The sequence below is a fragment of the Calidris pugnax genome, unplaced genomic scaffold (genome assembly GCF_001431845.1).
Source record: "Calidris pugnax isolate Ruff unplaced genomic scaffold, ASM143184v1 scaffold14, whole genome shotgun sequence".
In the NCBI taxonomy this organism is placed as follows: Eukaryota; Metazoa; Chordata; class Aves; order Charadriiformes; family Scolopacidae; genus Calidris; species Calidris pugnax.
Window position 1 is genome coordinate 2065837 of NW_015090793.1, and position 12666 is coordinate 2078502.

A 12666-nucleotide genomic window follows, 5' to 3' on the forward strand; every position below is an offset into this window, starting at 1 on the left:
TGTCAAAGATACACCCCCTGCCAACACAGGGGGTCACTGAGTGTGCCTGTTTTACTTTGTGCAGACTTTTTAAATTCTCTAATACTTTATCTACTGGCTAGCTATATGTGATATATTTTATCATAGTAAGCTTATTTAGCTATTTTTATCATATGAAAATACTAATGAAAGAGGGAATGCCAACACGTATAAAGGACTTCTATACAAGTTACTACTTCAGGGTAAGATAAATACCTACTAATTCTGCTAGGGATAATAATATGCACTTGAAAAGTTCTTACTTGAGCCTCAGAAGAAATTCTTCCCTCCACCAAACCTAGCAAGTTCTTCTATACTGTCATCATTTTTCATTCTTTTTAATTTCTCCTCTGTCCATGAGATGCTCAGCATCCACTCCCCTGACATCCTTCCAAATAGTCTGGCTCCTGTAGGTAAAGGCAATGGAAGAAAGTTCAGGGGATTTTTAGACTTGATATTTCCTCAGGCCGCTTTCAGATCTGTTTGTGACTGTTTTTTAGGGTTAATCCTTTAAGCATTGTTGGTTATTTACTTATCTGCATTGGATATTTACCTAGAACAACACTGAATTTCAGATTTCAACCTCAGAGGACCCTCCTAGTGTGATAACCCCTTCCCAACCCACTGCTGCTGCACGTACGGGTTGAAGCCATCCAACACTTTGCAGCTCTGTGCTCCATGCTGTGTCTTTGTAATTATCTGTGCATCCCTCTAATTCTGATTTGCATAATACAAACCCTAATTCTCCACTTGGAAGAGGAATAAGAAAATTCTGTCTGCTGCCATTTTCATATTTGATACCTCCATTGAAGTAGCTCCTGTTAAGTGTGAAAATCTCAAAATCTCATTAACTTTCAGGAGAAATCATAGATAAAATAATAAAATACAAATGCATATGATTGCATTCCTCTTATTATGTGCTTTCCGCTACTCCCTCTCACTTAGCTCCCACAGGGATGTTAATGGATGCAATCACTCTGTTTCCTAACAGAAAAGGTAGTACTGTTCCTTTGGCCTCTCTCCATTACAGCCTCATTCCAAGGCCAGCTAAAACCCACCTCACAAGGAAGTGCCTAAAACTACACATGTAAGATTCCTGTTGCCAATGACTTCATTGGCCTAGGTGTGGAGTTGTGAAAAGTCAGAGAGAAAAAAAATGTTATGAACAACCTCCAAAACTAAGGAACTAAGGAAAAAGTTAATTTACAGACACTCAACCAGAGTTTTAGACATACCGTGTTGTTTGAACTGAACTCAATTTGAGCTTGTGCCAATTTTAAACTGGTATGCAGTGTCATGTCTTTCTGTCACTTTCATATAAAATGTACACCACCGCTAAAGAATCCTAGCTTGGACAGGATAGAATGACATTGGGTCTCTTAAAAAAAAGATAATGATTTAATGACATTCCAACTGTCTAAAAAAAACCATCAAAAACATATGCCTGAACTATAAATAAAGACATGTCAGAACAACCCAGCATTAATAGGGACGTCATTATTTTACACAGATGAATGGGGGCAGAGCAGGTTCTTTTCCTACTTGCATTTCTTATTTCCAGGAGGGAATGGAAATAGGTACTGTCAAATCCCCCAGAGTAATTTAATCTCATTTAGTCTTAAATAAGAATATTAAAATAAGAGGGACATCAGCAACTCAATAGAAGGCAATCTGTGAAAGAAGGAAGACAGAACAGGTCTGTCTGGTGAGCATACATCTTTGTAGCCCTCCTGAGTTGTCTGCCCCTTCTTCCAAAGGTCATAAACTCTCTTTTTTCCCCTGAGTTCCAGCCAAAGCTCTCTGTTCAGCCAGGCCAGTCTTCTTCCCTGCTGGCTTGTCTTTGGGCACATGGGGATGGACGGCTCCTGCACCTTTAAGATTTCTTTCTTGAAGAATGTCCAGCTTTCTCAGACCCCTTTGTCCTTCAGGACCCCCACCCAAGGAACCCTGTCAACTAGAATTTTTGTACATAGTGTGACGGAGTTTTGTTGCAGACAGATGTGTTAACTGCACATAAACTTCATCTGGAAATTAGATTATTCTAAGTATTAAAACACTGTGTCATTCTGAATGGATGTAGGACTGACTTTTAAAGTGAAGCTGACTAAGTTTGTCAATGCATTTAAATGGCAGTGCTGTCTTTTTGTGTGATTACCAGGAGTCCCACATTCTGGAAGAGGAGGAGAAGCTTGAGGAAGAAACGCAGCAAACCCATTTAGAGTTTCACCAGCAGCTAGTCACAGAAATCCAAGAGGCTCTTCAGTATCTTCAGCAGCACATGGAGCAGGTGATTGGGCAGACACTGCTGCAGCATGCGCGACGGGAAGCTGGAAAAAAGAGTTCAGATGATGGGCAGGACTTCAAGGTATGGAAATGTTCAATAGTGGTTTTCCAAACAAAATGAGTAGCACCTTGCTAAAATGGAAGGCAGTTTCATTTCTGTATTACCCTATGCCTAGAAGTACCAGCAACCTGTGTTAAAACTGAAAGATACCTTGCAAAGTATTTACAAATTAAACACTTACATAGAAGTACAGTATTTTCTAGTGATTTGCTATAGCAGCAAAACAGGTTTTATTAAAATAAAAGAACATAAAATAAGCCTGGAACATAAAAAAAATTGGGAGAGCTCTTGATGACAGAGAATAACAAAAATGAGGAAGAAATGGAGATAGTTATCTTCTGGTGAAAGTTTTATGGTTAGTCAATAGTATTTGTGTATTAGCAGCCTATTAATTCATAGATAAGTAATTAAATAAAAATACAGCTTGCTTCATAGGCTAATAAAATTGTTCCAAAGTAAATATTTTGATTTTCTGTGTAATCGAAAGTTGTAGTAGAGATACACATATATTAATTTACTTTGCTCGCAGTCCAGTTGACATGTAAAATGAGCTGTAAGAGGTTGAGCAGATAGAGGAATGACCCCTTCTTAGGTGGAGGTGAAGCACATTAGAAAGATTTTAGTGTAATTTTTCATGTTGAAATGTTCCATGGATTAATAGAAATATCTGTTTTCCAGCGTCCTAGCCTGCCACATTTTTAAAGCACAAAATTCACAATGTGTGAACATACAAAATTAATTTGGGTCTTCAGTTTTAGACAGATCAAAACACTTCAGTTTTTGACTTGTAAAGTGAATTGCGATTTGTACTGTGTAATGCAGGAGAGACTGGTGGAAGCTGCTGTAGAAAGTGTGTATGGGACCAGCAATAACATCAATAGGCTGGTGCAAAACTACTATCAGCAATTAGGAAAAATCACAGAAGGCTATGAAGAGAAAAAGCTTCAACAACTGAAATCCTTACAAGGTACGTGTGATATTTATAACTATAAGATAATTCTTGTTTTTTAACAGATAAATTAATTTTCTTGTTACTGTAAAGATTGCTTTTAAAGATAAGATATCTGTTATTTAAAGTAAGCAACAAACCAAAAACAATGTGTATGTCCATTTCCGTCTTTGAAGGAGAAGTGGTAGAACTGTTATTAATAAATATTTGAATGGCAGTTGTAGATGCAGGACCCTATTAGTCCAAGTTTGGTACAGACACACACAGCATGATGGCCCAGTGTTGGATATTATAGATATCACCACAGTCAAAACCACCAGCAGCTGTTTTTCTGGTGCTGCAAACCTCAGCACAAGGCAGAATTTAGAAAGGAAATAGTTGTACAGGTATTCAGTTGTACAGCAAACATCTACCATAAACACTGTCCAACTTTGCATAATAATTTATGCAAATAAAATGAATCAATGAGTCAAATATTCACTGGGGGAGAGAGAGGGTTTATGACAGGTGCTTACGAGCTGAATCTTTTCCCTAGAAGGGAGCAGGTCTGCGTTTTCAGTCCCTGCTCCCGTGTTAGAAAACGTAATCATCACAAGCAGGCAGTCTGCTTCCTCTGCGGTCACTGCCCTCAGCTTTGGGGAGTAGATTCTTATATTCATTCCTTTTATTGGCTCAATGAAATGTTGTTGTCTCTGAAGTTGAAGAAATGGATTAGAGAAGACACCAAAAAGCCAAGCATGTCCATCCTGGGACACTGTGTGAGCTACTGCATCGTTTCTTAGCTGTCAACCGTGACCCTCTCACAGGTTGTGAAACTGCTGAAGAGGTTTATGAACTGCTGGATCTCACATAAATGCAGGCAGTTTCTCCTGGAATTATTTTTAGTTGTTCAGTTCCTTCAGGACAGGAGAACAAAACCATACCGTGTTTATTGATTTTTTTCGTAAATATTCTCCCTTCCCCTTGATGAAGGTTGTTGAATCAAGTTAGCAAGTTAGCAAAATGGCAATATCATCAGAGGCTAAGTATTTGAGACACGTGGAATGGATGGTTTTTTTCTAAAAATAGAGTTAATAATTTTAAATATAAATGATTATTTAACCACAGAAGAGAGTTTTTGAAGAGGAACAGGCATATCCACTCAAGGCTGAGATCCAGAGATGAGTGGGTAGGAAGGATTTGTGAGCCCCAGTAGGAGCTAGATATACTCATTGGTTATAAGACAGAACCAGTCTGTTCTGCACTGCCCTGTTGTGAACCTTGAAGACTTTAATATCAGAAGCTGAAGTGCTAGGGTTAGACAAAAATTGCATAGGAATTTTTAGCAATCTGTATTTTAGACAGTGACAGCTAGCAAGGCAGTTGGTTACTTAAGTTCGCACAAAGTCCCTCTAAAGACTTCTTTGTCCCTGATTCAGCCAACTGCAGAGTCTAAAATCCCTTTGATTTGAGTTCCTTTAAGCAGGAATTAATGCTGAAGCCAGTTCTAGAATGCTCCTCTGATCTGAGCTGAGCTGGATGTCATTACATAGTTGAAGATTCTGCTTCATCAGTGTTTTGTTATTGGTCTCAACTGGTTTCCCAATTAGATTATAAGACCTAGAATACCGGTCACTAAAACCACTGTCAGATTTCTGGTAATCGCTCATTTAGATTATTTTTTTCTCCTAGAGCTTGGGTGGATATATAATTTTTTCAGTGGTGGTGTTCCTTGAACTAAAAGGAAGAAAATTACATGTGTAAGCAGGACACATTTTCTTCTCAACTGAAGAAAAAGAAAATCTTTCTTCTGCCTACAGGCATGAGCGAGGATGAGAGCATTTATGTTGGTAATAAAAGCCAGAGTGTTTTAGATTTGGGTGGCCAGAGAGACACAGATCAAACAGTTACAGTGAAAAAGTATTTCAAAGCTACATGTGCATGCTGAAGACCAGCTGAGATTTCTGGTATCAACAGATAACTACTTAAGCTTTGTCAGTGCTTATTATATTGAGAGTGAGCACTACTATCTAATAAGAGGCTTTGATGCTTTAGGACACATAAGCCCTTCTTTAAGCTAAGTCTAAATTTGTGATGCTAAACCCCACTCCTTTCTCATTCAGCTGCTGTGTTGGCCCCAAAAGCACTTAAATTCCTCTCTGTGACTCTTAACGGCCTGGAGATCTGCTCTGGGGCACCACCAGGACACCCTAAGCCCTGTGAGCCAGCCAACTGCTTTCCATCCAAGCTCAGCCAGGAGACAGAACATGCATGTTTTTTCCTTTTCTGAAGGGACTGATCAGTTAGTTGTTCTCCAAGCATGATCACCACACTGAGAGTGTCATCTTCCTCACCAAATAGTTTCGGAACTTCTCTCTCTAAAACACAAGATGGGAGAAAGAGTGTTGGCCATAGGGCCACCTACTGGTTGATAGACCTGGGGGTAGAATGGCCACATGGGAAATTTCTTATGTACTTCATTCAGTGGTAGGTAAGTGGTAGTAAGGACCATAATGCAGGACTTTTTTCTCCCAGTGACAGTGCTTAATGCCAGGATTTTGCTTCTTTGGGCACCCCTTGGCCTAGTAAATCTGAATTTATGGTCTCTCTGGCACAACCACAGGGAGGAATGGTGGAGAGAACTTCCTCTTGCCCAGCCAGCTCAGCCCAGCCCCAGGTAGAGTATATTCAGTAACTACTCCCTGATGATGCTGTTGGTAGGATCAGTGCCTGTCAGCCTCTTGGAGCATTCAGAAAAGGTCAGATGCTCCCCAGGTGAATGTTATATACCCTAATCAGTTGTGTACCTATTTATTTCCCTCCTTCTGTGTTTTATTTAAAAGCAGTGGTGCAAGGAAACCTGTCTGTCCTACCTGTCAGACCTGCCCCAAGCCTTGCTGCCAGGCAGGACTTCAGGGGCAAGAGTCAGGAGCCTGGTCAGCAGATAAACACCGAGTTACTCGCAGAGTGTAAGCATATGCTAAAGTACCCAGAATACTTTGCCATCAAATGAGGGAAGATCTGATGAAGTTAGACATTCCCAGGACTATGTGGCCTCCAAGTGGAGGTTTTCTTTATATTGCATTTTTGGCTTAGGTACTGCAGTTCTTGCTCAGGGTATCAAGGCCTTTTCATAACATTTCTACTTTGAATTCTGTGTTAATCAGCCTAGCAGGAAAAGTAGGTAAGAATAGGAATTCAGTGACATTACCATCTCAGCTAAATGATGCACAAACTGTTGTCTGTGCAGCAGATCACAGTGGCAGAGTGAGAGTGTGCAAGAAGTACTTGATATCCCTAAGGAGCATAACTTTGGAAAGACTACCTACAACAGGGATTGATTTGTACTGATGCAAAACATAAATGGTAAAGTTGCCACAAGATTGTAATTTTGAGCAGAAGATTTTACAAAAACATTATTTCAGCAGAAAGAGGTGAAAGGAACAGACTTAAGAAGAAACAAGAGATTGAATTGGCATTGAAAGAAAACCAGACCAAAGGCCTCCTGAACGTATCGTCCACAGTCCATCAAAGGTAAAAGCAGGCAGCAGCGCTGCTGACTCCATTTAAATGTTGTGAGTGTTTGCAGATCTACATAATGTCTAGCTGAATAAACTTCTTGGGTTTGCATTTTATATTTGTCTTTGATGGAAGAGAAGTATCTATTGCCAAATTATGTCTTCTCTTTGATCTAGAGAACCACTTTCTTATTAAATAAACTTTTTGATGGTCATTAATTACAGACGGAAAAACTATACATAGGCAGTTTGAAAAGAGAGAATGAAAAACAATGCCAAAGCATATGCCAAATTTTAAAAGAAATTAAACATAGATGTAGGATGGGAACCAATGCTGTCTAATTCATTACATTCCATCTTTTCTGCTTTGAACATCAAAAGTGTTTGTTAGTTTGCTATTGAGTAAACATATCTAATAATGAGGAGAAAATGTTCGAAGCATAAATTATACTCAAAATGGCAAGATGATTTCAGTGAATGCCTTGGACAGTCAGGATTACTTGCATTAAATTAAGAGTGGAATCCCTCAAATGTTAATTAAATAAAAATTATATTTAATCCATTACTGACTCTATGAAACTTAGAGTCCAGAAAGCATTGCAATTCCAAAGGAGTAAGTTGTCATAAAAAGCTATACGACTTGGTATGCACATGATACATTTATGTAATCATTTTATGTCTTTACTCTTGGTTTATTATCCAGAACAGCACAGCATCTGCAATTTTGACATTGTAAAGAGGCTGATTCTTTTTTTAGACATTCTGTTACTTCTAAATTGAAAGAAATCATTGCTCACTTCCTGTTTTTCATCCTTGTTTGAATTAGTATAGAAATGGATTCATGTAGTAAAGAGTTTCATAAAAGGTCTGTTAGTTATTCATTATCAATATAAATTCACTTCTAACTGTTGTCTCAGTTTTTTCTCCCATAATCTAGTCTAGTGTCTTCCAACAACATACAATCAAATTGGCCTTCATGCAAACAAAAATACTGTATTGAAGAATTTAACTATTCAATATCTAAGCTGGTCTCATAGCTATTCATAATCAAATGCATTTTCCTATTGTCATTATGATTTCTTTTACGGTCAAACCCCAGTCCTGTATAAATTAGTGGCAAAATTGCCATTAATTTGTCTAACTCCTATTAAACTCAACATAGATTGATTTATTTCCTTTTGCTCGTTGTGCAAGGTTATGAGAGAGGGTTCAAAAAGCAATTTTTGAAAGCTAACCTTCTGTAAGCATTGGCCATTACAATAGCAACTTCATTTTGTGTAGATGTCAGAAACAATTTGTGTTACCTCCTTCCCTGAGGAATGCGATGGGTGATTGACAGCGTTGCTTCAAGGTAGATCAGGCAAGAGAACATAAGAAATAAAGATTCAGCAAAGTTGCAGCCATTCAGGTTCTGCTATATTAATATTAATCTTTAACCAGCAAAATAAAACAAATGAAGAATATAGTTGTCAATGCTCCCAATTGCCAGGTTTTGAATCTCCGTGCTTCTGGCTGACTATCAATCTGGTACTGAAGAGCCCTCAATTAAATGCCTAATTCTTAATCCCTTATCCTCACACCTGATCTTCTAACAGCTTTTGTCTCTTTGGCAAGCAGACAGCAAAGCTGACTTTAGAAACATACAATGGTTTTGAAAGCAGACTTCAGCATTAGAGCTGAACTCCAGCTTCCAAAGTCCAACCCAAACTCCTGCTGCAATTCCCACCTCCAAAAGGATCTTGTATCCCATAGGGAGCCAAGGCAGGTTATTGGAATAGGTAAATTTGTCTAAAAATCTACAGCAATTTCTTTTGTCCCAGCAGAAGCTGGATGGGATAATATTGTTAATGAGCCTTTCTCTGTACAAAATCTTCTAAATACGCTTTGCCAGGATTGTATTTGTCCCTTGAACTGAACAATATCAGTACTTTTAAATTTCTCTTGCTCAGGATGGTGCTGCAGCAAAAGAAGGTTTTGGCTCAGTTTGAACTGCAGCAGCAAATTCGTCTGGAGTCTCTGAAACAGAAACTGCTGGGATTTCATCACCTAGAGACCGAGTTGGAGAATCAGCTACAGGTAAATCAGGGTTAAATGACTCACGGATCTGAAGCAGTCCATGGCAAAAACATTGGACAGCTTGTCTCTTTGCTGTCCTAGTTGAAATCAGATTCACCACTGCCTTGTACGAAATGCTTCCCTGATGCTAGCCATATTGTTTCCTGTGTTTCTGCAATGATAAATGCCTTTTTTGTCATGCCACATGTAGAATAACATAACCCAGCAAACATAGCCCAAGCTGTGTTGTGTTAACTGACTCCTGGTTTATCCTTGTGTGCAGGAAGCGGAGCAGGACTTTGTGAGTGAGTTGGCTGTGCTGGCCCGAGTTCCAATGGCTGTGAAGAAGAAGCCTTCCAAAAGGAGCAAGTCAGCAGGTTGGTACAATCCTGAATTGTTTTAAAAAAAACCCACATTGTTCCACATACCAGTGCATATTTTGCAATATAACACAATGGAGTTTGGGGTGAGATTTTTCATCAGTGCCATTTCCCTAATAGGGGTGTAGAAAAGTAAGGCAACCTTCCAAGGTCACCCAGCTCACCAGGAGCACAGCCACAAATGTTTCACCATTCCTCACGCCGGCACAGCCCTTTGGCCAATAGGTTCCGTTATGTCCACTGAGGTAAGGCTTTGCCTTGCTCAAACTGAAATTATTTTTCATGTCTTTATTGTGTTCTTCAGGAACAACTCTGTTCACCTCAATCTCTTTAAGTCTTTGGGAGAACAACTGAATCACCCAGCTTTCATTCTCCTGGCAGAATGGAAGAATCGCCTTCCCACCCACACGCTCAAAAGTAAAACCTTACTGAATCAGGAAACTTCAAATATTTATATGAGCTTACTGCAGTTTTAACAAATAAGACTAGTTTTTTATTCAAGAGATACTTAGGGACAAATCGTCAGAATAGCAGTTGTGTTCCCTGATCCACATTTGGGATCAGGATTGGAGCGTGAAAATTGTCACCCTTTGAGCCATGAAACCCTTCTGTCATTATCAGAATGAAACAATTAATGTTACCTTTGAAAGATGCTGAAAGGGGAGATGGGTGCCCAAAAGGGAAAAGCAGCTCACTCACCTGGATAATTTTGAAGTCTTTCTCCCAGTTGGTTGTTTCTGAAGCGTGCAGAGCTGTTTGCCCTGGTCCACTGTGTCCACTGTGACCCCAGGGACACATGTGGAAGCTTAGCTCAAGGCCCTAAAAACAGCTAATTTTTAACATCAGATTGTTTTGATTGAAATCATATAAAATTATGAAATGGCTTTTCTTGTTTGCTGGTAGTAACAAGCCTTCAATTACTTGCTAAGAAAATACATGACAAGGGCTTTCAACTGTTGTACCTCATGGAAACTTAATTCACTGTTTAGCAAGTGTGAAATTTCGAGGTCTGCGAGAAACTAACCAATTTGTAAAAATGCAATATGCTAGATAATATAAAGTGGAGTGATTTCCTAGGAATAGTAACGTGTGTGTATGAAGTGTTAGAGTGTAACTAATCAAAACCAACAAGCTCTATTATATACGATTTTTATTTTTTTTTCAATCCACATGCATTTGGCAATTCAGGGGAAAAACCGAAGCCAAAAAGAAAGACCTTTCAGTCACCAGAATCAGCAGACAAAGATGATTCTCATGAAAATATTCAAGAGCCCCCTGGACTGACTTCTGGCTTATGCAGGTACAGTAGAGGCTAAAAAAATGGTATGTGAAACACTATTTATAAAATGCAGTACAAAATCTTTTTCATAAGCGGGTATGTCAATCAAACCCAAAATATAATACCTATAATAACTGAGCTTCTTCCTTAGTAGTTACTTCTCACATGTACTTGACCTTTTTTTCCCCCATATTATTTTTTAAATTTAGGAAAACCATCTGAGTTTGCTTGTGTGTGCTGTTATGTATTTTATAAATAACTTTGATTTTAAGTAGAGAAATGAGAAATGCTGTTTCCAAATTTCCTTTAATGAGTTTTTTTAAAACCTGAGTCACAGACAGCATAAATCAGCAGAGACAAGTGAATCCAATGGAACTTGGCTGACGTGTAGCAACCAAAATATGGTCTGTGGTATTTAGGCTTTCAACTTCCACCTTTATTTCAGGAACAAAGGCAAGCGCCAGTCTTTGGCCGATGAGGGTAGCAGCTCTAACAATGATTTTCTTGATAGATGTTTCAGTTGGCTTATACTGGGGTGCTAACTAGAGGAGAAGAAATGGCTACAAACCTGAAAGATGCCAGCTGATGACTACGGGCAGATCAAACCAGCCAGCTGGTCGCTGGGGGCTTGATATATTGAGCAGAGAAAATCCTGTTGACAGGCAAAGCAAACAGTTGGTTCTCAGGAGCCACAGGCCTTTGGGGGAAAGTATTTATCCCCTGAGTGACCTCAGCCTGGGACTGACTTCAGGAGATGGCTCCTTTCCCTGATGGCATCAACCCCTTTCACACACTCCTTTCCCACAGCCAACAAGGGATACGTGTGTAGGGAACAGGGACCCCACAAAGGAACGTTTATCTTTATGCAACTTTGTTTTGGCAGCCTCAACAGAGGCAGCTGAAACCAGCGAGTGCAGAAGTTGTAATTACATAGCAAGCGCCTTTCTTCTCTTATCAAAATTAATTTAGTTTAAGAGAGAATTGTGGCATTTGAAAAACTCAGTCTACAGTTTTATTTTTCTTGTTTATTTCTTTCAGAGACAGGTTACAGAGTCCACATGAAGGGGAGACTGAACCAAGGAAAAACTCAAATATGTTAAAAAAAAGAGACAACAGGTAGTAAAAGCATTTGTATGAGCTGTCAGAACACAGAGTACCAAAGCATTCTTCTGGGGAATCTCAGCAGCTATAAATACTTACTGAGCTGCTCTACTGAGGAACAGCGAAGAACATCAATAATAACCGAGAAATCTGCTTTAGCTACAGACCAAGAATCAATCCTGACTTCCTTTAGCTGGTAATAAAACATCCCCACTGGGTAAGGAGGAACAAAGAAGTGTTTAATGTAAGCTCTTCCAGATTGTTTGGGGAATGTGGAGGGGAGATAGTTTTTTTATTAGGAATATACCTGAGGAAAGGGTGCTGGTAGGAGAACAGATCCACACTGGGCTGGTTGCGCAGGTCACTGTATGTTGATAAGGTTTCATTGCAGTAGCGATGTAGAATTTGCTTTTGAGCCCTTAATGTGGTACATCAGCTCTTAATATTTTTTGATTGCTGCTTTGGACTAATGAAAATAGATAGAAATGTAAAGAATATGTAAACAGACTTCAGATGGTATTGGTACGTCAAAAGATTACATTTGTTATATTTTAGTACTTCCGAGTTTATGTATGCTTTTTTAAATTTGTACAAAGCTTTTTGTAAATATATTTCTCTGTGTTTGTCTCATATTTCAAATTATTATTTTTAGGAAGAACGAGACAAAAACAGTTTACTGGTTTGTTTTTTATACTTCAGTTTCTAGTCTTCTTCCGTAAGTACGCTCTTTTGTTTCCAGCATACTTGGTTATGCTCATTACGTTTCTTATGGGAATTCTTCTTGTTATGCAAAACAGCTAGTTCTTACTGGCTGTACAGAGCACCTGTATTGTGTAATAAATTTCTCCACTAAGCAATCTTACAGCTTTTGATGAAATGAAAATTTTCTGTCTTTTTAAAACGAACATACATTTTGCTAACTAAAAGGCTGTCGTTTGATACATGATGGAAAATACTGCATCAGTTACGCAGTTTAGCTCAGATAAAAGTGACTTTGCCAGGCATGTTATACACAATTATTAAAGGGTCAATTTCCACCTTGA

The 12666-nt window shown here is 38.8% G+C and overlaps 1 protein-coding gene across 1 annotated transcript in view; it reads left to right on the plus strand.

Moving 5' to 3' along the window:
* The window catches only part of EVC (Ellis van Creveld protein), a 51251-nt gene extending 38585 nt beyond the window's left edge, over positions 1–12666 (plus strand). Inside the window, exons 15-21 of the mRNA XM_014936120.1 lie at positions 2177–2383; positions 3185–3329; positions 6716–6824; positions 8758–8884; positions 9147–9240; positions 10432–10543; positions 11561–12666. Coding sequence (XP_014791606.1) covers positions 2177–2383; positions 3185–3329; positions 6716–6824; positions 8758–8884; positions 9147–9240; positions 10432–10543; positions 11561–11642 — 876 coding nt within the window. The 3' untranslated portion in view covers positions 11643–12666. The remainder of the gene's footprint in view (positions 1–2176; positions 2384–3184; positions 3330–6715; positions 6825–8757; positions 8885–9146; positions 9241–10431; positions 10544–11560) is intronic.